Source organism: Scyliorhinus canicula, chromosome 9, assembly GCF_902713615.1.
Source record: "Scyliorhinus canicula chromosome 9, sScyCan1.1, whole genome shotgun sequence".
Taxonomy (NCBI): Eukaryota; Metazoa; Chordata; class Chondrichthyes; order Carcharhiniformes; family Scyliorhinidae; genus Scyliorhinus; species Scyliorhinus canicula.
Genome location: NC_052154.1, coordinates 38,357,285 through 38,383,712, shown reverse-complemented (window position 1 = coordinate 38,383,712; position 26,428 = coordinate 38,357,285). Strand labels below are relative to the sequence as shown.

At 48.2% G+C, this 26,428-nt stretch overlaps 1 protein-coding gene across 3 annotated transcripts in view; it reads right to left on the bottom strand.

The window, feature by feature from the left end:
* zcchc14 (zinc finger, CCHC domain containing 14) overlaps nucleotides 1–26,428 on the bottom strand; it is a 180,851-nt gene that overhangs the window by 14,605 nt on the left and 139,818 nt on the right. For 2 of the 3 annotated variants that reach the window (XR_005461792.1, XM_038806530.1), the window contains exons 10-11: nucleotides 14,340–14,467; nucleotides 11,291–11,434 (exon numbers count right to left, since the gene is read on the bottom strand). Coding sequence is in view for 2 of the 3 variants with exons in the window: in XM_038806530.1 (XP_038662458.1) it covers nucleotides 11,291–11,434; nucleotides 14,340–14,467 (272 nt within the window). In the remaining variant the exon portion in view is untranslated. The remainder of the gene's footprint in view (nucleotides 1–11,290; nucleotides 11,435–14,339; nucleotides 14,468–26,428) is intronic. The other variant, XM_038806531.1, reaches the window with a different exon arrangement.

Below are 26,428 nucleotides of genomic sequence, written 5' to 3'. Positions count from 1 at the left end.
TGGGGAAAATTTAACAAACAATTTTATTGAGGTTTTTTTGGCATTGTAAACAGTAACAATATACATTAGTGTGCAGATACCAATAACAAAAAACATAGTGCAAACAACAGTACCTCTCTCGCAAATAGACCTGCCTATTCTTCCGCCCTACTCTACACTATTCTACCCCCCCCCACCCCCCTCAGAGCATCTGCCCATACGCCTCCCTCCAACTCCCCACCAAGCTCCTCTTCCCACTTGAGTTTCAGTTCCTCGGTCCCCGTGTCCTCCGCTCCCATAAGCTCCTTATAAATATCCGAGACTCTCCCCTCTCCTACCTCACCCCTGGAAACTACCCTGTCCTGGAAGCCTCTTGGTGGAAGGCGTGGAAAGGATGCGACCTATCTACGTACGAAATCCTGCACCTGAAAGTACCGAAAGTCATTCCCCCTTGCCAGCCCGAACTTCTCCTCCAGCGCCCTCATGTTCGCGAAGCTCCCTTCCAGGAACAAGTCGCCCATCCTTCCCACCCCCGCCGTCCGGCACGCTCTAAACCCGCCATCCATCTTCCCCGGGACAAATCGGTGGTTGTCACATATTGGGGACCAGACCGGCGCTCCCACTTCCCCCGCATGCTTCCTCCATTGGCCCCAAATCCGCAACCACTATAGAATTGGTGGAGTACCTGGCCAGCGGGAACGGCAGGGGAGCCGTGACCAGGGCTGCCAAGCTGGTGCCCCTGCACGAAGCAGCCTCCACCCACTCCCAAACCGACCCCGTACCCACCATCCATTTCCTTATCATGGCTATGTTAGCCGCCCAGTAGTAGTTGCTGAGGTTTGGCAACGCCAGTCCCCCCTCGCTACGGTTCCGTTCCAGCATCCCCCTCTTTACCCGCGGGGACTTCCCCACCCAAACTAATCCCAGGATGATTTTATTGATTCTTTTAAAGGACCGCGGAATGAAAATAAGGAGACACTGAAAAATAAACAGGAATCTTGGGAGGATCGTCATCTTCACCGTCTGTACTCGCCCCGCTAGTGACAGCGGGAGTGCATCCCACCTCCGAAACCCGCTCCTCATTTGCTCCACCACCCTAGACAAGTTCAATTTATGCATCTTGCCCCAGTCACGCGCCACTTGTATCCCTAAATACCTAAAACTTTCCCCAACCAGCCTAAAAGGTAGCTCCCTCAGCCTATTCTCCTGACCCATCGCCTGCAGCACAAACATCTCACTTTTTGCCATGTTCAACTTGTAGCCCGAAAACCGGCCAAATTCCCCTAGGATTTCCATAATCCCGTCCATCCCTGCCGCTGGATCCGACACGTACAAAAGCAGGTCATTCGCGTAGAGACCTTGTGTTCTATTCCCCCCCCCCCATACCATTCCCTTCCATCCCCTTGCCGCTCTCCGAGCAATTGCCAGCGGTTCTATGGCCAACGCAAACAGCAGTGGAGAGAGGGGGCATCCCTGTCTTGTCCCGCGGTGTAGTCTAAAATACTCAGATGTCGTTCTGTTCGTCTTTACACTAGCCTCCGGGGCCTGATATAGCAGTTTAACCCTGTCCACAAAGCCTTCTCCAAACCGTCCCATCATCTCCCATAAATAGTCCCACTCCACCCGGTCAAAAGCCTTTTCGGCATCCATTGCCTCCACCTCTCCACCCTCCAGGGGCATCATAATCACATTGAGTAGCCTTCTTAGATAGGCTACCAGCTGCCTGCCCTTAACAAACCCCGTTTGGTCCTCCACAATCACGTCCGGTACGCAGTCTTCGATTCTGGACGCCAGGATCATGGCCAGTAGTTTAGCGTCCATATTAATCAGGGAGATTGGCCTATAGGACCCACAAGCTTCCGGATCTTTATCCCGTTTTAATATCAGCGCGATGGTGGCTTGCTACATTGTCGGGGGTAGCACCCCATTGTCCCTCGCCTCGTTAAATACCCTAACCAGCACCGGCCCCACTATACCAGAGAACTTTCTGTAGAACTCCACTGGATACCCGTCCGGCCCCGGGGCTTTACCCGACTGCATGGCCTTCAGGCCCCCCATTACTTCGTCAGCCCTAATCGGGGTCCCCAGTCCCTCTACCATCCCCCTGCCCACCTTTGGGAAGGTCAGCCCATCTAAGAAGCGCCTCATCCCCTCCGGCCCTGTGGGGGGATTCCGAAGTATACAGCTTGCTGTAAAAGCCCTGAATACCCTGTTCAATCCTGCCGGGTCTCCAACCCGGTTCCCTGCCCCGTCCCTATTTCCCTGGCCGCCTCCCTCTTCCTAAGTTGCTGTGCAAGCATTCTGCTGGCTTTCTCCCCATACTCATACACCGCGCCTCTGGCCTTTCTGAGCTGCTCTACGGCCTTCCCAGTGGATAGCGCCCCAGCTCCGCCTGCAGTCTCCGTCGTTCCCCAAATAGCTCTACCCTTGGGGACTCTGCATATTCCCTATCCGTCCGTGTCATCTCCTGCACCAGTCTGTCCATCTCCGCCCTATCCGGTCTGTCCCTATGGGCTCGGATTAAGATCAGTTCCCCTCTCACCACCACCGTCAGCGCCTCCCAGAGCACCACTGCTGAGACTTCCCCAGTATCGTTGACCTGCAGGTAGTCCTGCATGCATTTCCCAACTCTCTCACACATCCTCTCCTCTGCCAACAATCCCACCTCTAACCTCCATTGTGGGCGCTGGTAACTTTCTTTGCAGACCTGTAGGTCGACCCAATGTGGAGCATGGTCCGAAATAGTGATCGCCGAGTATTCTGTATCCCTCACCCCCTCCAAAAAGTCCTTACTCATAATAAAGAAGTCAATACGAGAATGAACCTTGTGAACATGGGAATAGAACGAGAACTCCTTTCCCATCGGCCGGCTGATTCTCCAGGGGTCTACCCTCCCTAGTTTGTTCCGTGAACCCTCTCAGTTCACTTTCCATTGCCGGTACCCTGCCCGTTCTGGAGCATGACCGGTCCAGGTCGGAATCGAGGACTGTATTAAAGTCCCACCCACAATCAGCTTGTGCGAATCCAAGTCGGGGATTTTCCCCAGCAGCCTTTTGTTTGGAGCGTAAACATTCACTAGTACCACCCTCGCCCCCTCAAGCTTGTCCCGGACCATGTGAAATCTACCAACCCCATCTGCAACTGTGCTGTCCGCCTCAAATTTAACCCGTTTGTTAATCATGATCGCGACCCCACTGGTTTTAGCGTCAAGCTCCGAATGGAGGACCTGGCTAACCCAGCCCTTCCGTAATCTAATCTGCTCCGCCACTTTCAAATGTGTCTCCTGCAGCAACATTACATCCGCTTTCAGAGCCCGTAAGTGCGCGAACCCACGTGCCCGCTTGACCGGCCCTGGCTCTCAACACCAGCGCCACCATGTCTCTCACCTACTGTCCGCCCACTCCCCTCCCCCCCTCCCATCAACACCACCTCCCCAGAATAGCCCTGTTCGAGCAATCATTCTGGGACCGAAAGAGAGAGAAAACAAACAAAGAACAAAGCGGGCCCCCACAATAGTGCAATTCAAATTGTGTAATGAGGTGGGCGCTACCACCCACCCCCCCCCCCCCCCTCCCAGAAAAATAGCAAAAAGAACCCGAACAGCCCCCCAGCACCCACTAACTTAAACTTTAACTATAACTTTGGCTTTAGAACATAAGAACTAGGAGCAGGGGTAGGCCATCTGGCCCCTTGAGCCTGCTCCGCCATTCAATGAGATCATGGCTGATCTTTTGTGGACTCAGCTTCACTTTCCGGCCCAAACACCACAACCCTTAATCCCTTTATTCTTCAAAAAACTATCTATCTTTACCTTAAAAACATTTAATGAAGGAGCCTCAACTGCTTCACTGGGCAAGGAATTCCATAGATTTCACAACCCTTTGGGTGAAGAAGTTCCTCCTAAACTCAGTCCTAAATCTACTTCCCCTTATTTTGAGGCTATGTCCCCTAGTTCTGCTTTCACCCACCAGTGGAAACAACCTGCCCGCATCTATCCTATCTATTCCCTTCATAATTTTTAATGTTTCTATTAGCTCCCCCCTCATCCTTCTAAATTCCAACGAGTACAGTCCCAGTCTACTCAACCTCTCCTCGTAATCCAACCCCTTCAGCTCTGGGATTAACCTAGTGAATCTCCTCTGCACACCCTCCAGTGCCAGTATGTCCTTTTTCAAGTAAGGAGACCAAAACTGAACACAATACTCCAGGTGTGGCCTCACTAACACCTTGTACAATTGCAGCATAACCTCCCTAGTCTTAAACACCATCCCTCGAGCAATGAAGGACAAAATTCCATTTGCCTTCTTAATCACCTGTTGCACCTGTAAACCAGCTTTCTGTGACTCATGCACTAGCACACCCAGGTCTCTCTGCACAGCAGCATGCTTTAATATTTTATCGTTTAAATAATAATCCCGTTTGCTGTTATTCCTACCAAAATGGATAACCTCACATTTGTCAACGTTGTATTCCATCTTCCAGACCCTAGACCATTCACTTAACCCAGGGGTGGGCAAACTACAGCCCGCGGGCCGCATGCGGCCCGCCAAAGGTCTTTATGCGGCCCACCAAGTCATTAAAAAAAAAAAAATGGTTACTTACTGGTATAGGGTGGATACGTTGACTTGAGTAGGGTGATCATTGCTCGGCACAACATCGAGGGCCAAAGGGCCTGTTCTGTGCTGTACTGTTCTATGTTCTATATGAGGCGCCCAGAATCATAACCGGGTGAAGTAATTATTTTACTTAATATACTATGCGGCCCTTTAAAATTGTGAATTTCTGAATGTGGCCCTTGCATGGAAAAGTTTGCCCACCCCTGACTTAACCTATCCAAATCCCTCTGCAGACTTCCAGTATCCTCTGCACTTTTCGCTTTCCCACTCATAGTGTCATCTGCAAACTTGGACACATTGCCCTTGGTCCCCAACTCCAAATCATCTATGTAAATTGTGAACAATTGTGGGCCCAACACGGATCCCTGAGGGACACCACTAGCTACTGATTGCCAACCAGAGAAACACCCATTAATCCCCACTCTTTGCTTTCTATTAATTAACCAATCCTCTATCCATGCTACTACTTTACCCTTAATGCCATGCATCTTTATCTTATGCAGCAACCTTTTGTGTGGCACCTTGTCAAAGGCTTTCTGGAAATCCAGATATACCACATCCATTGGCTCCGTTATCTGCTACACTGGTAATGTCCTCAAAAATTTCCACTAAATTAGTTAGGCACGACCTGCCCTTTATGAACCCATGCTGCGTCTGCCCAATGGAACAATTTCTATCCAGATGCCTCGCTATTTCTTCCTTGATGATAGATTCCAGCATCTTCCCTACTACCGAAGTTAAGCTCACTGGCCTATAATTTCCTGCTCTTTGCCTACCTCCTTTTTTAAACAGTGGTGTCACGTTTGCTAATTTCCAATCCACCGGGACCACCCCAGAGTCTAGTGAATTTTGGTAAATCATCACTCGTGCATCTGCAATTTCCCTTGCCATCTCTTTTAGCACTCTGGGATGCATTCCATCAGGGCCAGGAGACTTGTCTACCTTTAGCCCCATTAGCTTGCCCATCACTACCTCCTTAGTGATAACAATCCTCTCAAGGTCCTCACCTGTCATAGCCTCATTTCTATCAGTCGCTAGCATGTTATTTGTGTCTTGCACTGTGAAGACCGACCCAAAAAACCTGTTCAGTTCCTCAGCCATTTCCTCATCTCCCATTATTAAAACTCCCTTCTCATCCTCTAAAGGACCAATATTTACCTTAGCCACTCTTTTAAAAAAAAATATATTTGTAAAAACTTTTACTGTCTGTTTTTATATTCTGAGCAGGTTTACTCTCATACTTTATCTTATTCTTCTTTATAGCTTTTTGTTGCCCCCTAAAGATTTCCCAGTCCTCTAGTCTCCCACCAATCTTTGCCACTTTGTATGCTTTTTCTTTCAATTTGATACTCTCCCTTATTTCCTTAGATATCCACGGCCGATTTCTACCGTCCTTCCTTTTTGTTGGTATAAACCTTTGCTGAGCACTGTGAAAAATTGCTTGGAAGGTTCTCCACTGTTCCACCATAAAGTCTTTGCTCCCAGTCTACCTTAGCTAGTTCCTCTCTCATCCCATTGTAATCTCCTTTGTTTAAACACAAAACACTAGTATTTGATTTTACCTTCTAACCCTCCATCTGTATTTTAAATTCCACCATATTGTGATCACTCCTTCGGAGAGGATCCCTAACTATGAGATCGTGAATCAATCCTGTCTCATTACACAGGACAAGATCTAGGACCGCTTGTTCCCTCATAGGTTCCATTACATGCTGTTCTAGGAAACTATCGCAGATACATTCTATAAACTCCTCCTCAAGGTTGCCTTGACCGACCTGGTTAAACCAATCGACATGTAGATTAAAATCCCCCATGATAACTGCTGTACCATTTCTACATGCATCAGTTATTTCTTTGTTTATTGCCTGCCCCACCATAACGTTACTATTTGGTGGCCGATAGACTACTCCTATCAGTGACTTTTTCGCCTTACTATTCCTGATTTCCACCCAAATGGATTCAACCTTATCCTCCATAGCACCGATGTCATCCCTTACTAATGCCCGGATGTCATCCTTTTTGGGTGACTTCAAGTCAAAAACTCAAAAAGATTTTTACCAGTACATAAAGAGCAAAAGGATAGTGAAGGTAAAAGTGGGACGTTTCAGAGATGAAGAAGGGCCAGACGGTCTACTTCTGCTCCTAGTTCTTATGTTCTTATGACTGCGTGGCAAAATTTGGTTTCAACTCCATCTACAAGTTTGCTGACGATATGACCAGTGGGCAGGATCTCGAGTAACGACGAGTCAGAATACAAGAGGGAGATAACCTAGTGGAGTCGTGCAGCGACAACAATCTTTGCCTTAATGCCAGCAAAACTAAAGAGCTGGTCATTGACTTCAGGAAGCAAAGTACTGTACACCCCCCCACCCCCGCCAGCATCAACGGGGTCGAGGTGGAGATGGTTAGCAGTTTCAAATTCTGAGGGGTGCACATCTTCAAAAATCTGTCCTGGTCTACCCACGTCGACACTACCACCATGAAAGCACAACATCGCCTATACTTCCTCAGGAAACTAAGGAAATTCGATATGTCCACATTAACCCTGACTAACTTTTACAGATGCACCATAGAAAGCATCTTATCTGGCTGTATCACAGCCTGGTATGGCAACTGCTTGGCCCAAGAAACTTCATGAACACAGCCCAGTCCATCACACAAACCTGCCTCCCATCCATTGACTCCATCTACACCTCCCAGTGCCTGGGGAAAGCGGGCAGCATAATCAAAGACCCCCTCCCACCCAGCTTACTCACTCTTTCAACTTCTTCCATCAGGCAGGAGATACAGAAGTCTGAGAACACGCACGAACAGACTCAAAAACAGCTTCTTCCCCACAATTACCAGACACCTAAATGACCCTCTTATGGACTGACCTCATTAACACTACACCCTGTATGCTTCATCCGATTCCGGTGCTTATGTAGTTACTTGTGTACCTTGCGTTGCCTATTATGTATTTTCTTTTATTCCCTTTTCTTCCCATGTACTTAATGATCTGTTGAGCTGCTCGCAGAAAAATACTTTTCACTGTACCTCGGTACACGTGACAATAAACAAATCCAATTAAATCCAAATACAAAGCAATTTCAAGTGTGTTCCGCAGGGCTAGATGTTTTCACCCCTGCTGTTTGTTTTACATGTTAACAATTTGGACTTGAACGTGGTGAACAGGATTGGGAAATTTACATCCGACAAATATTGATCGCTTGGTGGATAGTGTAGAGGATAGCTGTAAGCTCCAAATGATATAGATGGTTGGTGGAGTGGGCAGGAAAGTGGCAGATGGAGTTCAACTCTGATAAGTGTCAGGTAATGCATTGAGGGAGGTCAAACAGTAAAAGGCAATACACCATAAATGGGAATGTACTGAAAGAGGTAGATGAAATGAGAGATCTTGGTGTGCAAGTACACAAGTCCCGAAAGATAGCAGTGCAGGTAGATAAGTTTGTAAAGAAGGCATGTGGAATGCTCTCCTTCATTGGCAGAAGTATAAAATACAAAAGTAGGGATATAATGATGGAACTGTACATGACACTGGTGAGGCCACAACTAGAATATTATGTGCAGTCCTGGTCACCACATTACACAAAGGGTGCAATTGCTCTGGAGAGAGCGCAGACCTATTGAAAATAAATATTACCAGAAAATCTATGCCACGAGTCTAAGCAGCACAATCATACAGACCTCATTCTCTGGATAACATTTGTTAATTTTATTTGAGCCTTGAATTTCATCCTGCCCTGGATCGAGTTTGCAGCTTAAATGTAAAGACTACCATGCCAATCGGCCCGTCTACCAACCATAAAGACAGATGAGCAATGTAACATTCCAGTCAATTGCCGTTTAATTAACTTAAATTGGCCTCTCAATTGTGGATGCGCAAAATATTGCACAAAAGGTGTGATAATGCCAAGATGTCACATCTTCTCAAGCAATTTTATGCACTTCCGGATCAGGCATGCACCCAAACCTTATACGTAAAATTCTGGCCCATGACTCAAATATGACAAACTTCCTGGCATTCAAAACAGCGACAAACTTCTTACCCCTGAAGAGGTGCTAACAACCCTGTGTTTGACACATCAAATTCCAAGGGATTGTACAACAGCCATTTACACACCTCTGAAGCCAGAACCAGCCAACCGAGACCACCTGTCTAATAGCACAAAGGACCGTGAAATCTCCATTTAAATTATTAATAGTTGAAACATCAACCACCTCAAGAATCTAGACAAAGGAATAAACAACCCTTTGTCCAAACCAAGGTGGAGATGTGTAAGCAATTTCATATAACCAAACCCAGCTCACCCTAGCTGGGAGAAGCAGTTAACCAGTTATCCTGCCTTGTGGTGCTGCGAAAGCAGTCTGCCATTTTCCATCGACCAAACAGTAGCAGAATCAGAGCTCTGACCAGGTTTAAATTGTGTGGTCCTCATCTACACTGTTTCCATGACAACTTCTGTACCAGTACCTACAAGATTAAATCATCGCTGTCTCATCAGGAAAGTCACCTCTACCAGCATCTGTCTTCAACCCGCAGGCTCTGCGAAATAATACTATTGGACTTTGATTCTGAACTCGGGACTCACATAAAACAATGATTCGTATCTTCTCTGTGGTCTTTGCCCTGTACCACTTCCTTTCCCTTTTCCCTCTTTAATTATATACATTTTCTCTCTTTAATTATTAAATTATACAGCAACAGCCCCTCCTGCATTTTGATTGTGTGTAAAATAAACAAACCCCTTTTACTTTGTCTTATGTCGAGTTTGCTGTGGGGTTATTGGAAATTGGATCACACCAAAACGGAGGGGTTGGGAAATACACCACTGCATTTCAAGGAGGAAATAGAAACACCTTTCTGTTTACAGACAGGTGGTGAGTAGAGAAATCAGGCTGTTTAAAATAAACCCCTTCCTGTCCATAACAAGATGATGGGTCACATTTGGCTAGTAGTTAAACGTGTGGTTTATCTTTTCTGTCTAGCTGGGGGACATTGAGACACAAAGTAGAGTCCCACTCTCACCTTCGTAGAAAATAACTTGTGTTCCATATGATGCAACACCATAATCAAGTTATGCATTTTCCCATAGAATCATAATGGAGCTAGAAATATAGACATTTATTTTTAATATACTGAACAATGGAAGATCAGGTTGACAGATTATGGTAACAATTGATTTCTGAGCAGGGTCTGTCATTTTCATTACTTATACTTTGCAAGTTTTATAACATTATCCATAAACTGCTCTTTTGACATCAAGATTTGAATCACCTATAAACCATCTTTGAGTTTTCACATGACCATTAGGACTACTTAAGGAGGAAAAAAAATACAGTTCCTTTGCAAACTAATTCTTTTCTAGCGATTTGGTTTCAGTAGTCAATGAAGCTTAAAAAATGAAAGTCATCATTTTATATTCTATATTGACACATTATGGTACTCTATGCTAACTGCTAACTTCTAAGTTGGAACTTTAGATCAGAATCATACGTTGAAAATTAGTGGAAATGTCTTTTTTAGATTTTAAAATTTGTTTCCAACTTTCTCCACCTTTTCTCAAGTTACTGATTCCTGCTGGAATGTGATTCCAGTTTACCCATTTCGTATAAAAGTCTAGAGTGTATATTTGGGAAGCCATGTAACAGTGAAGCTCCATTTCGTATCAGTTAGTGCCCACATGTGTAGCAATTATCAGGAGGAACTTTAGCAGATTTTCTCCTCCCTACTCCAAAGCTCTGATCACAGGATTCTCTGGTCTTGGCCATGGCGGGATCCATTACAGCAAGAACAGAGAATTTGGCTTCTAGCCAAAACTCCATTCACATTCAGCAGCACTGGAAAATCCCAGCCACGAACGAGGACGGAAGATTTCAGCCAATTTAACAACACCTTTTGTGCTTGCCTGGCAAGATCAGTTACCAGAGTTTACAGAAAACCACGACTACAATGCAAATTTCCTGTTCATGAGTCAATATTTTATGGCTGTTTTCAACATTTTATTCCATTCCTGTTTAAAAAAAAATTTCATGGACACCATAAAGGCAAAGAGTTATGCTGAACAGGGCGATATCCATCTAAGAACAAAGATGACAGCAATCGAAAAGAAGCAGTCTGTCCTTGTTAAAATACAATGTTGTATGGGTGGCACGGTGGTGCAGTGGCTAGCATTGCTGCCTCACGGCACCAAGGACCCGGGTTCAATCCCGGCTGCGGGTCAATGTCTATGTGGAGTTTGCACATTCTCCACATATCTGTGTGGGTCTCACCCCCACAACTCAAAGATGGGAAGAGTAGGTGGATCAGCCATGCTAAATAGTCCCTCAATGTGTGAAAAAATTTTAAAACTTAAAAAATACAATGATGCATTTTATACAACAAATTGAAAATTTCCAAGAAGTTGACTTTTTAATCAATCAACCCAAGAGGGAAATTCAAGATCTACATACAGGTCAATGGAATTGTTAACTATGAAATACCAGCAACACTAACCATCCTTACAATATATGCAATCTGACATTGCTGAACAACAAAATTAAGTGCAGAACAAAATAATATCTGTAAGATATCCGTATTAAAACTAACTAATCATCTCTACTGAAATTCTTTACCCTCATGAAGTTCTTGAAACCCATGGCTGTCATTTCAATCTGCTGATATTCTTTACCCACATCAAGTTCTAGAAACTTACGTCTGTCATTTTCATCTGCACTATCTGAACTCTCCTCCCTTCCCTGGATTCCTATTGGACTTGATGGTGAACTGGAATATTCAGAGGAAGATCCGCTATCTTTAGTTCCCATGCGACTGTGCTGTTCTACCTCCACTCGGAGTTCTGTTAGCAAACAGAAAACAACGAGTCATGAATATATTCCAGAGTTTAAAGTTAAAGGCATACTAAAGAGAGATAAAATAATTGACCATTCAAAACTGTTGTACTGAATTATTCAACGGTATTGGTCATTTGTGCTGGTGCAGAAAAAAACACGAGCACATGGTGACATACATTTTAATTAGAGAGGGATAGATAAAGAAAAGTCTACATTTTACCCAAATTCAGCAACTGTCAAAATGAAAGTAAACTGTACAAGGAACAAAGTTATTTAATTTTATCTTCACACAGTAAACAAACTGCTAAAGTGCAGGCAACAACATTTTGGATAGTTTCCTCCCCTCTCCCAACCCCCCATAAGTAAAGAAACAATGAACTGGTATTTATACATCAACTTCCACATCCTCAGATTTCATAGCAAAATAATTGCTTTTGAAGAAGTCAATCTTAACTCATAAGTGTACACAGTAGTTTCTTGTGCATTTTAGGTGTGCATTTTATTTTTACAAATTACAGTGATTATAAGAATTTAGGTATGCTTGGAAGATTTGGAATGATTGTGAAAATTAATTAATTCTAAAAAAAAAACAGAGTAAAACACAAATGGATATCATCAGGCAGGAATCCTAAGCAGTGGAAACAAATCAGAGGGGAGATAATAGAGATTATGGGCAAAATTATCCTTAAATATGCAAATTGTGTCATTAGACTAGGAAATAGCTTGTGGAGCAGCTTTGAACACAAAAGAGAGAAGGATAAATAGACAAGTTAGTCTAAAGTCAGTAATGGGCAAACTCAGAATTCATTATTCAAGATAATAGAAGAACAATTTTTTATAATAAATATTAAAAGAGAGTGGGAAAACAGAATGTTTATCCATTAAGGACAGTTGCAGGCGATGTTAAAATAATACAGAAATGGCATATTTATTACATTAGTTATTTGTATTTGGTTTTATAGCAGAGGAAGAGGACAAATGCCAGTGGTAAAAGGGTGGAACTTTTTTTTATATTCGTTTATGTGATGTGGGTGTTGCTTTCTGGACCAGCATTTATTGCCCATCCCCAAGGGCATTTAAGAGTTAACCACATTGCTGTGGATCCGGAGTCACACGTAGGCCAGACCAGGTAAGGACGACAGATTTCCTTCCCTAAAGGACATTAGTGAACCAGATAGGTTTTTAGAACAATCGACAATGGTTTCATGGTCACCTTTTTCGACTTTTATATCCAGATTTTTATTGAATTCAAATTTCACCTTCTGCCATGGTGGGATTTGAACCTGGGTCTCCAGAGCATGACTCTGGGTCTCTGGATTACCAGTCCAGCGATAATACCACTATGCCAATGCCTCCCTACGTCAAGAGGAGATTTGGGTTTGCTCTTCCCAGTTTATGCTCCAGATGGGGGACAGAGCAGGTTTGAGGAGCTGAATAGCCGAGCTTTGTTCCTGTAAGTGGATTTTCAAAAAGCAATTTTAAGATGTCTCATAAGAGACTTATTACAAAAAAAAAATCAGGCACATGGTATGAGGAAACATAAAAGCATGGATAAAAAGTTAGGTACAATACAGGAATCAAAAAGTCCTTCTTTCAATTTAATATACAGTATTTGTTGCTCACAGTATGGTCTGCTCTACATTGGAGAGGCCGAATGCATTTTGTGGAAGACCTCCATTCAATCTACATGCATGACTCAAGGTCCGGTCGTTTGCCATTTAAATTCTCCATCGTGCTATCACACTGGCCTCTTGTCCTAGACCTTCTGCAGTGTTCCGATGAAGCTCAATGTAAGCTCAAGGCAATCTGTAGTCTTATGGACCATAGTCCCTGCCCCCATTTTGTTTTCTTTTCCTTTGCAGGTTTCAATTTTAGTTTTCCCTCCCCTTGTTTTCTCTTTTGGCTGGCAGCTGTTCATCAGTCTGCCATTCACACTTCCTCTATGCATATCTTTTGTTTCTTCAATTGTCCCATTACTTTCAGCCCTGCATCACCAACCCCTGTCATTTAATCTCTCCTGTCTTCCACTCCAAAGACCTTTCATTTTGTTCATTTTCCACTCTTCCCATTTCACTTGCTTAAAACTCATTACATTTCTAACTTTTTCCAGCTCTGACCTGAAATGTTGTCCATTTCTCTCGATACAGATGCTGCCTGACTTGTTGAGTAATTTCAGCATTTTCTATTTTTATTTCAGATTTCCAGCATCTGCAGTTTACTCTTGAACAAAGAATTAGGGTCTTGCTCAGAATTGGAAGTGATAGGCCTTTGGGGTCAGGGATGGATCTATCTTTATTCCCAGTGTATTTACAGATGATTTAGATTTGTGAATAGGGAACGTTAACTCAAAATTTTCTGGATACATGGATGTAGAAGATATATCATATAGAAAAGAGGATTTTAAATGACTTCAGAATGTCACAGACAAGTTGGTATAAAAGCAGACACATGGCAGATGCAACATTACTGTGGTATTCATCACTGTATTGATGAAAAGCATACACTTATTTTAAGAAACACCATAACCCTATCAAGGCTGAAGTCCTGATGCCTCTCCTGCTCATTTTTCATCAGCTATTAGGTTTCTAATTTACACAATAATGAGACCTGATCCACCTGTACCCCTCCCATTCCCCACAAATTTTGAAATGGGTGGATGCCTGCACCGAATCGAGTGTGGGTTAACCCATTACTATACCCAATAGATACCAATGTCTACCCCTCAGAGTGTTATCCAATCAGTTTATTTCTTTTTGAAACAGGATTGGCGAACAATGTAGAAGCTGAAGAAATGCAGCACAGTGAAATCACGATAGGAGACACTCCACCAAAATATATTGTCAAGGATTTCCTTTTGTAGAATACAGATCTTGAAATGTAAATATTTGGTTCAGACGTTTTGATAATTACCTGCAGTAGGAATGCAGCGGATCGAGTGAATGGGACCAAAATGACTTGTTGGTGTAACCCGTGCAATTCCAGCATTGGAAACAGGAGACTGACCCATACAGTTGATACTTCTTTTCTCAGACTTCTCTCTGTGAATCACAGAAAAGTTAAACTTTCAAAATGAGAAAACATTAATGACCAGAAAGTTAAAAATTTTGATTTAGTTTAAAATTAGACGGCAGCTTATCTGCTGCAGCACGGTAGCACGGTAACATTGTGGATAGCACAATTGCTTCACAGCTCCTGGGTCCCAGGTTCAATTCCGGCTTGGGTCACTGTCTGTGCGGAGTCTGCACATCCTCCCCGTGTGCGCGTGGGTTTCCTCCGGGTGCTCCGGTTCCTCCCACAGTTCAAAGATGTGCAGATTAGCTGGATTGGCCGTGATAAATTGCCCTTAGTGTCCAAAATTGCCCTTAGTGTTGGGTGGGGTTACTGGGTTATGGGGATAGGTTGGAGGTGTTGACCTTGGGTAGGGTGCTCTTTCCAAGAGCCGGTGCTGACTCGATGGGCCGAATGGCCTCCTTCTGCACTGTAAATTCTATAATCTATGATGCATTTAAGAGAAATTTGTATGTCTTTTTATGCTGTCTTTTTGCCATGCGCTTTCACTATGCTGAAGGGCTGGCAAAGGTAATATGCACTTTCAACATGTTTCTTGCGGTAAGATGTGAGAGAACCTTGACCTTCCAGGCTCCCAGACCTCAAAACAGCACCCCAGCTCTCTCTGCCACCGATCTAACAGCAGGGCCAAATGATTTAAAAATAGCTGCTTGTGTACTGTGGTGATATGATTTGCATAGCTGTCTGCCAATGGTGCAGAACACCGGCTTACCATTGGTCCTGGTCGGTCATGTGCCTCCCGACCGATTGGTTGAGACCAGTCATGTGACTGCTCTCCGATTGGTTGAGAGGCTGAGTTAACCACGCCTCCTTACCGAAGTATAAATAGTCGAAGCGCCCGGCGGTCGTCCATTTTATTGTAGACAACCGCAGGGCTAAGTTCTAGCTTATTAAAGCCTAACTTTTGTAAAGCAACTCGTCTCTCGTGCAATTGATGGTTCATCAATTTAATAAGCTAGATTTTTGACGATGGAGTTCCGGATCAAGCCCGAATGCCTCCGCATCAGCCCGCAAACTCCGAACTCTGCAGAAATTTTTCAACATTGGCTGGCATGTCTCGAAGGATACCTGGAATCTGCAACCAGCCCCCCCACCATGGCACAGAAGCTGCACATCCTCCACTCCAGCGTGGGAATAGCAGCCTACGCGATAATCAAGGAGAAAGATTACGATGCAGCCATACTAAAGCTGAATGGACAATTCCTTAAACCAGTCAACAGGGTATTCGCCCGACATCTGCTGGCCACCAGACAACAGCTCCCCGGTGAGTCACTAAACCAATTTTACCAGGCCCTCGCTATCCTGGGGAGGAATTGCTCCTGCCTCGCAGTTTCAGCTATGGAGCACATGGAACTACTGATCAGAGACGCTTACGTGGCTGGGATGCAGTCCTCCGCTATTCGCCAGCGGATGCTGGAGAGAGACGACCTCAGCTTAACTGAGGCACGGACTCTCTCCACGTCCCTGGAGGTCGCCAATTTAAATGCCCGCGCCTATTTCCCCAGCCGCGCGGCACCATCCTGGGCCTCCTGGCACGCTCCCCCACCGCCATCCGCCACTCCCAACCTCCCTCAGGCCTGCGTCGCGGGACGCCCCGACAAGTCCACGGGGCCCCGCTGCTACTTTTGCGGGTTCGCAAAACACCCTCGCCCGCGCTGCCCAGCCCGCTCCGCCCTCTGTAAGAGCTGCGGGAAGAAGGGCCACTTCTCCACTCTCTGCCAGGCCAGAACGGTCGCTGTGGTTCCTCCGGACGCCACGCAACACTCTCCCCCCCGCCCCCGGAGCCTCTCTCTCTCCTCCAGGCCCTCTCGGTCCCCTCCCGAGTGCCGCACAACTCTTTCCCCCCCCCCCGCCCCCGGGCCTGCGCGCCTCTCTCTCTCCTCCGGGGCCTTCCGGTCCCCTCCTAGACGCCGTGCAACTCTCTCCCTCCCCCCGGCCCCTGCGCCCGACCTGCGCACCTCTCTCTCCCCTCTGGACCCTCCCGGTCCCCTCCTAGACGCCGCACAACTCTCTACCCCCCCCGCCCCCGGGCCTCTCTCTCTCCTCCGGGGCCCCTCCAGCGCACCGCGCTCCTCTCAGCGCGCCGCCCCCTGGCCTGGCCTGCGCGCCTCGCTGCCCCCGCTCCCAGCCGCTCCAATCGACCAGCCGGCACCGCTAACCCTGCCCCCAGCAACCACGAGGGCCCCACGGACGCTGCCATCTTAGGGCGCCGACTCCACGTGCGGGCCCTAGGCGCCACCATCTTGGGGCGCCGGCCCCACGTGCGGGTCCTGGGCGCCGTCATCTTGGGATCCCGACTCCACGTGCGGATCCTGGGCACCACCTTCCGGGACTGGCACGCAAGTTTCTTCCAGCATCTACTCGGACGACGACGACGAATACGGATTTTCTCCACGGCTCGCGGCCATTCAGCTCGACCAGTCACGTCCACGCACGCTCGCCAAAAAGACGACGCTCATCTACCTCAACGGCCACGAGACGGGCTGCCTGCTGGACTCCGGGAGCACGGAAAGCTTCGTTCACCCTGCCACGGTAAGACGCTGCGCGCTCCCTGTCCATGCTGTAAAACACAAAATCGGATTAGCCTCAGGTTCGCACTCCGTCCACATCACCTCACGGTCCAAGGGAAGGTTTTAAAAAATTATAAACTCCTTGTCCTCCCTGACCTTTGCGCACCGGCACTCCTAGGACTGGACTTCCAATGCAACCTGCAGAGCTTGACCTTCCAATTCGGCGGCCCTATACCCCCTCTCACTGTCTGCAGCCTCGCGTCCCTCAAAGTGGACCCCCCCTCCTTGTTTGTTAATCTCACCCCCGATTGCAAACCCGTCGCGACACGGAGCAGACGTTACAGCGCCCAGGACCGGTCCTTCATCAGGTCCGAGGTCCAGAGGCTGCTGACGGAAGGGGTCATCGAGGCCAGCAACAGTCCCTGGCGAGCCCAAGTGCTGGTGGTCCGGACTGGGGAGAAAAACCGGATGGTCATCGACTATAGTCAGACCATCAACCGGTTTACGCAACTGGACGCGTATCCTCTCCCCCGTATTTCCGCCACGGTAAACGATATCGCGAAATACAAGGTCTTCTCCACTGTGGACCTTAAGTCCGCTTCCCACCAGCTCCCCCTCCGCGCGAGTGACCACAAATACACCGCGTTTGAGGCAGATGGACGCCTCTACCACTTCCTTAGGGTTTCATTTGGTGTCACAAATGGGGTCTTGGTCTTCCAACGGGAGATGGACCGAATGGTCGACAAGTACGGATTACGGGCTACCTTCCCGTATCTTGATAATGTTACCATCAGCGGCAACGATCAGCAGGACCATGATGCCAACCTCGAGAAATTTCTCCAAACCGCAAAACTCCTTAACCTCACATACAATAAGGATAAGTGCGTTTTTAGCACCGACCATCTAGCCATCCTCGGTTATGTAGTGCGTAAAGGAGTGATAGGCCCCGACCTCGAACGCATGCACCCCCTAATGGAACTCCCTCTCCCAAATACCCTCAAATGCTGCCTGGGTTTCTTCGCATACTATGCCCAATGGGTTCCCAACTACGCTGACAAGGCCCGTCCCCTCATTCAAACCATGACCTTCCCGCCGTCGACAGAGGCCTGCCAGGCCTTTAGCCGCATCAAAGCGGACATCGCAAAGGCCACGATGCGTGCCATCGACGAGGCCCTCCCCTTCCAGGTCGAGAGCGACGCATCAGAAGTTGCTCTGGCGGCCACCCTGAACCAAGAGCTTGCTCCGGAAGCATGTGCGGGTGCACAAGTCCGACCCGTTGGTGGAGCAAGTCCAGTTACTCCACGCTAACCCGCAGTATGCGTACGGGGAGTACCCCGACGGTCGGCAGGACACGGTCTCCCTCCGGGACCTGGCACCCGCCGGCGTGCGGCCTTCCCCCCCTTCACCACAGACCCCCCCCTCTTTTTTTCCCCCCAGCGCCCCACTCAGGTCACCCCTTCCCCATCCATGGCGTCTCCACAGCCAGCTCGGGTGACAGAGACTATTCAAGGACCATCGCTCCCGGACTCCAGGACGTCAGCGGAACCACCACCATCGGCTGAACCGACGTCACCTACTCCATTGCGGCGGTCTGCCAGAACGTCACGGGCCACGAAAAGACTGATCGAATCAATCTAAATTTCAACAGCTCCATGGACTTTGTGTAATATTGCTTATTGTCTGGGCCAGTGGAAAGCCCCCAAATTTAATAAAAGGAAAGAAAATGTTTGTCCTCCCGGCTGCTACTCATATCACCAGTTCTCTCTTCCCCCCCCCCCCCCGGCTTCTTTCTCCGCAAGGGGTGAATGTGGTGATATGATTTGCATAGCTGTCTGCCATTGGTGCAGAACACCGGCTTACCATTGGCCCTGGTCGGTCATGTGCCTCCCGACCGATTGGTTGAGACCAGTCATGTGACTGCTCTCCGATTGGTTGAGAGGCTGAGTTAACCACGCCTCCTTACCGAAGTATAAATAGTCGAAGCGCCCGGCGGTCGTCCATTTTATTGTAGACAACCGCAGGGCTAAGTTCTAGCTTATTAAAGCCTAACTTTTGTAAAGCAACTCGTCTCTCGTACAACTGATGACTCGTCATGTACTTAAATGTACAGTTTTCCTGTCATCTCGGCATCTGTGATCGACCGGTCCCTGGTATGAAAGAGTTATATTATGGAGAAAGATTAAACAGGTTGGACTGGGGCGGCATTATGCCACGGTGGTCAGCACTGCTGCCTCACAACTCCAGGGACCCTGATTCAATTCCGGTCTCGGGTGACTGTGTGGGAGTTTGCACTTTCTCCCCGTGCTTGCGTGGGTTTCCTCCGGTTTCTTCCCACAGTTCAAAGGTATGCAGGTTAGATGTATTGACTATGCTATATTGACTCTTCGTGTCCCAAAAGGTTAGGTGGAATTACAGGGTTACGGGGATACGGTGGAGGCATGGCCTTAAGGAGGGTGCTCTTTCCAAGGGCCGGTGCAGACTCGATGGGCTGAATGGTCTCCTTCTGCACTGCAAATTCTATTCCATGACCTGTGTACATTAGAGTTTAGAAGAATGAAAGGTGATCTTATTTAAACAAATAAAGATCCTGAGTATATTTGACAGGATGGATGAGACTAGAACTGGGAGACACAGTTTAAAAATAATGAAACTTCCATTTGAGATGGAGATTTTTTTCTCTCGGAGGTTCATTAGTCTGTGGAATTCACTCCCAAACAGCAGTAGGGTCTGGGTCATTGAATATTTTTAAGGCTGAGTTAGCTAGATTCTAAGGAGTTAAATGGGCTAGGGGCTAGACAAGAAAGTAGAGATCACAATCAGATTAAATACAGAACAGGCTTGAGGAGCCGAATCACCCACTACTGCCACTAATTTGTATATGAAATCTACCCTGGAAATAACAAGATTGCTGCAGGTTCCACATCAATGATGCCTGGAGTTAATACTGTTAACATTAAAATCATCAGATATATATTGTAGCTACCTATAACAAAGTCTAGACTGGAATCATTCATTCACTCAGGGGAGGAATTTAACATTTGCTGGGGAGTCTCTGAACTCAGTTGAGCTCAGAGACTGCAGAAAATGCATGCCCGAATCCCTGGTCTACAAATCCACAATGCAATAGAATAGTGCATGAAGCTTTAGAACCACCAGGTAATTGCTTTTACAATAATTTCACAATTTCAACCACTATTTTGGGAACACCACAAAATCATGGAATGTGCCCTACCTAGAGGATGGCTGTAACACAGCTTCAAAGACAACAATTTCATCTTATTACACAACGAGAGATTTGAAACCTCAACAATAGACTGCTGCTCTTAATTATACAATACCGAACAACATATCCAAGTGTACAAGTTTGAATATGATTTAAACTCCCCAATTCAGACTTGCTTCTTGCTTAATTTCTAAACAGAACTACTTAGACATAAACATTTTTTAAAAATAGTGCCTGTTTTTAAACCTTGTGTAACTTCAGGATGGCAACATATTATTGTATTGTAAGATGGTATCCTTGTGGCTTTAGCAATAAGTCACATTTTCTGACTTAATGTACCTTTTTTAAAAAAAAAACTTTTATTCAAGGCATTTAATAAATACTCACGTAGTACCAGAAGAACACATCAACCCAATAAATAACTACAGACCTCCATCCCCCCTGACAGTAGCACCCCGCCACATCCCTCCGACCAAATCTTAACCTCCCCCCCACTCTTGCTGACCCCTCCATTCTCCTAGAAGAAATCGCTGAAGAGTTTCCACCTCCGGGCGAACCCCTGTACCGACTCCCGCAGAGCAAACCTAACCGTCTCCAACCTCAGGAATTTTGCCAGGTTGTTCACCCACACCCCCACGACTCGGGGTCCCGTCGACCCAACAAAATCTGTCTCCAGGCTATCAGGGAGGCAAAGGTTAAAACACTGGCCTCGCCCCCCCCCCCCCCCCCCCCCCACCCCCCTCGTCTTCTGACACACCAAATATTGTCCCCGATAAACAAGTCCCTGAACTGGGGGTGATAGGGGAAGACCAGACGGTATTTGTAAAGGGCAGGCAACTCAAGGCCAATGTTTGAAGGCTTTTAAATGTTATTATGATGCCCTCAGAAGGAGGGGAGATGGAGGTGGTGGGAGCGATGGATGCGGAGAAGGCCGTTGATCGGGTGGAGTGGGATTACCTGTGGGAGGCACTGGGAAGGTTTGGGTTTGGTGAGGGCTTCATTGACTGGGTGCGGTTGCTCTATCAGGCACCAGTAGCGAGTATGTGTACGGACCGGCTGAGGTCGGGGTATTTTAAATTACACCAAGGGATGAGGCGAGGGTGCCCCCTCTCTCCACTACTGTTTGCTCTGGCCATAGAGCCATTGGCCATGGTGTTAAGGGCCTCTAGGAACTGGCAAGGGCTGGTTCGGGGGGGGGGGGGGGTAGAAGCACTGGGTCTCGCTTTACGCAGATGACCTGCTCTTATATATTACAGACCGGTTGGAGGGGATGGAGGATGTGGATCCTCGGGGAAGTTGGTAACTTTTCGGGGTATAAATTGAACATGGGGAAAAGCGAGATGTTCGCGATCCAGGCAAGGCAAGAGGGCAAGACAAGAGACTGGGAGAGCTGCTCTTTAGAATGGTAGGAAGAAGCTTTCGGTATCTGGGAATCCAGGTGGCTTGGGAATGGGAGACACTGCACAAGTCAAACCTATCCTGACTCGTACAACAAATGAAAGAGGGCTTTAAGAAATGGGGACATGCTCCCGCTATCACTGGCGGGGAGGGTACAGACTGTGACAATGACGGTCCTCCCCTGATTTCTGTTTGTCTTTCAGTGCCTTCCCATCTTGATCCCAAGGGCCTGATTTTGGGAGCACTGATATCGGCAACTCTTCCGTTCTCGCCGGCCCGATACTCTACAAGTCCGGTGGTGGTGGCGGCTCTGAGAATCTGGGGGCAGTGGAGGAGATATAAGAGAGTGGAGGGAGCATTGGTTTGGACCCTGATTTATAATAATCATCAGTTTGTACCGGGTAGGCTGGATGGTGGGTTCCGGAGATGGCAAAGGGCAGCAATTAGGAGGATGGGGGATCTATTTATAGATGGGAGCTTCCCCAGCTTGAAAGCCTTGGAGGATAAATTTGAATTGCCAGCAGGGAATGGGTTTAGGTATCTGCAGGTGCGGGATTTCTTGAGAAGGCAGGTTCCGGTCTTCCCGCTGCTGTCGCCAGGGGGGATACAGGACAGAGTAGTCTCAGTACCTGGGTGGGAGAGGGGAAGGTATCGGATATTTACCAGGAGCTTTCGGAGGTGGAGCAAACTCCAGTGGAGGAGCTTAAGGCCAAGTGGGAGGATGAGCTAGGAGGAGAGATAGAAGCGGGGCTATGGGCGGATGCCCTAAGCAGGGTTAATACCTCCTCACCAGGCTTAGCCTGATACAATTTAAGGTAGTCCACCGGGCACACAAGACAGCAGCAAGGAGAGCAAGTTCTTTGGGGTTGAGGATAGGTGTGCGCGGTGCGCGGGAAGCCCAGCAAATCATGTCCACATGTTTTGAGCATGCCCGAAGCTTAGAGGGTTTTGGCATCATTTTGCCACTTCATCACTGCATGCCATTCGTCCTCAGAATCCACGGCCAGGATTGATTGGACTTGCGATGTGTCCGGTGTGCACTTCATAATAATGCCCACTCGGTAAGTGTTGTCCAGGTATTCATCATCTAGATCCATCGCACTGCCTGGATCAGAGTCATGCATTCGGTGTTACACGCTTCTGATGTGCCGCTGTCGGAATTGGGAGTGCTGGCTCCTGACTGGTGGTGCAGATCTGCGCAGTGGTTTGGTTTCCCAGTTTAAACAGCGTTTGCCTCTTGCAGGGCATTTTTTCTAAAATGAGCGGTGCCGCAGTTCGCACATGTCATGACGTTGACGCTCAGTGTGTTGCTGCGCATGCGCGGTGCGGTTCTCAGACATCTGCACTTGCGCAGTGCAGTTTTCGGCCGTTTAGTGTTCCCGATCGCATTGCGCATGCGTCGGGCCCCAGGAAGAGCGCGCAAAATGGCCACTTTCGTCAATGTGGAGGCGCTGCATCTGGGAGATGGCCTGAACACTCTCCACCTCGTGGGAGGCTTGTTTTTCACTTTCTGCCGTTTTGTACTGTGAATAACGATTTTTAGAGTGCTCATGCACAGTACACGTTTCAATCACGACTGGCAGGGTCATGTGCTTGATTTTCAACAATTGCTCTCGCAGAGGGTCAGAGTGGACTCCAAAACAATTTGGTCTCTGATCATGTAGTCAGTGATATCACCGAAGTTGCAGGTTCGCGCTAGCAGTCTAAGGTTAGATAGATAGGAGGTGAAGGATTCGTCTTTACCTTGCATCCTCCACTTGAAGATGTAGCGCTCAAAGATTTTGTTGGTGTCCACCTCGCAGTGGCTGTCCAATTTGTCCAGGATGATTTGGTACTTCGTTCTGTCCTGCCCTTCGGAAAAGTGAAAGGAATTGAAGATCTCTATCGATGGTCACCCGCAGTAGTGAGTAGAAGAGCTATCGTCCGCGCATCGTTGTGCCATTGAGGTCGGATCCTTCCACGTATAGTTGAATTTTCTGCTTGAATGATCGGCAGTTGGCTCTAAGATTGCCGATGGTCCTGAGCTGATGAGGAACCTGAATCTTGTCCATTGTGCCTGTATGCAGTAGCTGGTTGTCACGGATCTTGCTGAGTTGAACTAAATAGATTGAACAGTCACTCCTGGTATTATGTGTTATGCTGCTTCGGATAACACAGGCTGCTACTTAATGCAGTCTTAACTAAAGGATGCTCCAGACTCTGAAATGAGTTCAACGTGTTTATTGAACTATTAACACAGTTCTCAAATGAGTTTGACTCTCTGCTAATCTAACTGTAGCAACTCAGTCTAACTGTACCAGCTTGCTCTAAGCCACATGCTGGGGTGTGATGCTGCTGATCAACCCTGTCTAACTCTCTAGATGTCTGTCTGTGGAAAGAGGCAGGACGCGATTCTCCGCTCCCCACGCATCGTGGGAGAACCCCCCGACATAATTCACGACAGAATCCCGCGATTCTCCCCCCACCCCCCCCGGCTCAGAAGAATCGCCGCTCGCCGTTTGAATCACGGCCTGCCATTCGCGACCATTTCACGACGGCGGCAACCACACCAGGTCACTGCCGTCGTGAAACGGGTGAGATATGCCCGTTTGGGGCTTGTGGGGGGAGTACAGGGGAAGGAGCACCACGACTGTGCTCGGGAGGGGACAGGCCTGCGATCGGTGCCCACTGATCGTTGGGGCGGCGTCTCAATCGGATGCACTATTTCCCCTCCGCCGCCCCGCAAGATCAAGCCGCCACATCTTGCAGGGCGGCTGAGGGGAAAGACTGCCACCGCGCATGCCCGGGTTCGAGCTGTCAGCGTCGTGACGTCAGCCGCGCGTGCGCGGATTGGAGACGGCCAATCTGCGCATGCGCGGCTGACATCATTAGGCGCGCCGGTCACGTCATTCTCGGCGCAACGCCCCCGCGGCCAAGATTTATGGAGCACGCCTCCTAGCCCCGCCGGGAGGGGAGAATAGGGGTCGAGGAGCGGCCTCCGAGGCCGTCGTGAAACTCGGCCGAGTTCACGATGGCCCTCCCGATTTTTCCCGGGAGCGGAGAATTCCGCCCGTGGGGTGTGAATGCCTCATCCCTTTTATAGTGTTTATGTCATGCCCCCTTGTGGTGATGCCACTCGAGTGTCCTGACTGCCCATTGGTTATGTCCTATTCTGAGTGTTCATTGGTTGCATGTTTGCATATCATGACGATAACCAATGCTCGTGTTGGAGAATTACAAGGGACTCTGTGATCGGATTGAACTAAAGTATCTGACTTTGAAGAGAAATGCCGAGGCATAGAGAAACGGACGGATCGTGCAAAGACCTTCTTGTTCAAAGAGACTTAATCGAGAAGGATTCCAATTGGAGGAAAAAGAATAAAAATGGACTGTTATTATTAGATGCTTGCATGTTAATGTATATTCACTGTCCATATTTCTTAAAGGAAAGTGAAAAGGTGAAAAATGAAACCATCTTGAAGTTGATGGTTTATTTTTTTCTTGAGGGGAGGTGTCATGTGAGAGTACCTTTAAGAAATGGGTCTTTAAGAAATGGGTGTTTATCAGTGATGTCAGAGTGTGGGTAGAGCTTTGCTGTCTGTCTGCTTTACTTTCGTTTTTGAGCAGGCTGCTACAGAGTGAGTATTTAGTTTTGTTTTCAGAGAGAAGAGCTGCAGTGAAAGCCAGCAGATATGCATGGATTCCTCTACAAGCAAATTTCAGCGTGATAACTGCTTTCAGTTGAGAATTTAAACCTGGGGCGCGATTCTCCGAGGCTGCGCCGGTTTTTCACGCGACGCCGGTCCGACGCGCTCCCGTGATTCTCCCAAACAGCAAAATCGGTTCCGTCGTGTTCCGCGCGGCAAAACCCGGAGAATCGCCCGAGGCACCCAAAATGGCGATTCTCCGGCACCCGCTATTCTCCAGCCCGGATGGGCCGAAGTCCCGACGGCGTGACCCCAGTTCATGCCGTCACTGTCCACACCTGCTTTTTAAAGTCGTCAGTCAGTCGTGCTGGCTGACGCTGAGCAGTGAGGTGGTGAGTGGACCGTCCCAGAGTCTCCGCAGACTGGGGAAGGCATCCCCGAGAACGCAGCGGCCGGGCTGGGGGTGGGGGGGGGGGGGGGGGGGGGGGGAGAGAGAGAAAGAGAGGGAGTGAGTAGTGGGGGGGGGGGGGGGAGGGGGGAGAGGGAGTGAGTGGAGTGGGTCGTTCACCCCCGGATGCAACATCTCAGCCGCCCTGCCATGGCAGGACGGTGACGAGAACATGGCCGCTGGTTGCCCTCTGGCTGATGGGCACAGCCCACTGACGCACCGGTGAGGAGGACGTTCTTAACTGACCGTTGGACGCAGAAAGTGACCAGGGGTTAGGCTGGCCGCGTGTCAGAAGCCACCGGGACACACAGGTATCCTGTGCCAGTAGGCTGCCGAAGTGTCGAATAACCTCCGTCTAATATGTCGTTTCTCTGCCCCCCAGCACCCTTCTGTAGGTGACCATGTATTCGAACCGAACGGCGATGTTCACCGCAGTGGTTGGGGCCGCTGCACTGCAGTTGGCCATCCAGCAGTGTCCACAGTGACATCCCACAGTGGTTGCAGGGGCAGCTGCAGCAGCAGAGGGAATGGCCACAGAGTGGCCCGTCGTCGCCGTACAGGCCGCAGGCACTCATGGCCAGTATGTCCAGGGGGATGCCGAGGGGAACATTGACCCCCAAACGCTGAGGAAGGCACAGGATGCGGGCACTGATGTCGAGCAGCATGGGGGGGGGGGGAGGGGGGGGGGGGTGAGATGCTGATGGTGGAGCCAGGGCGCCAGAGGG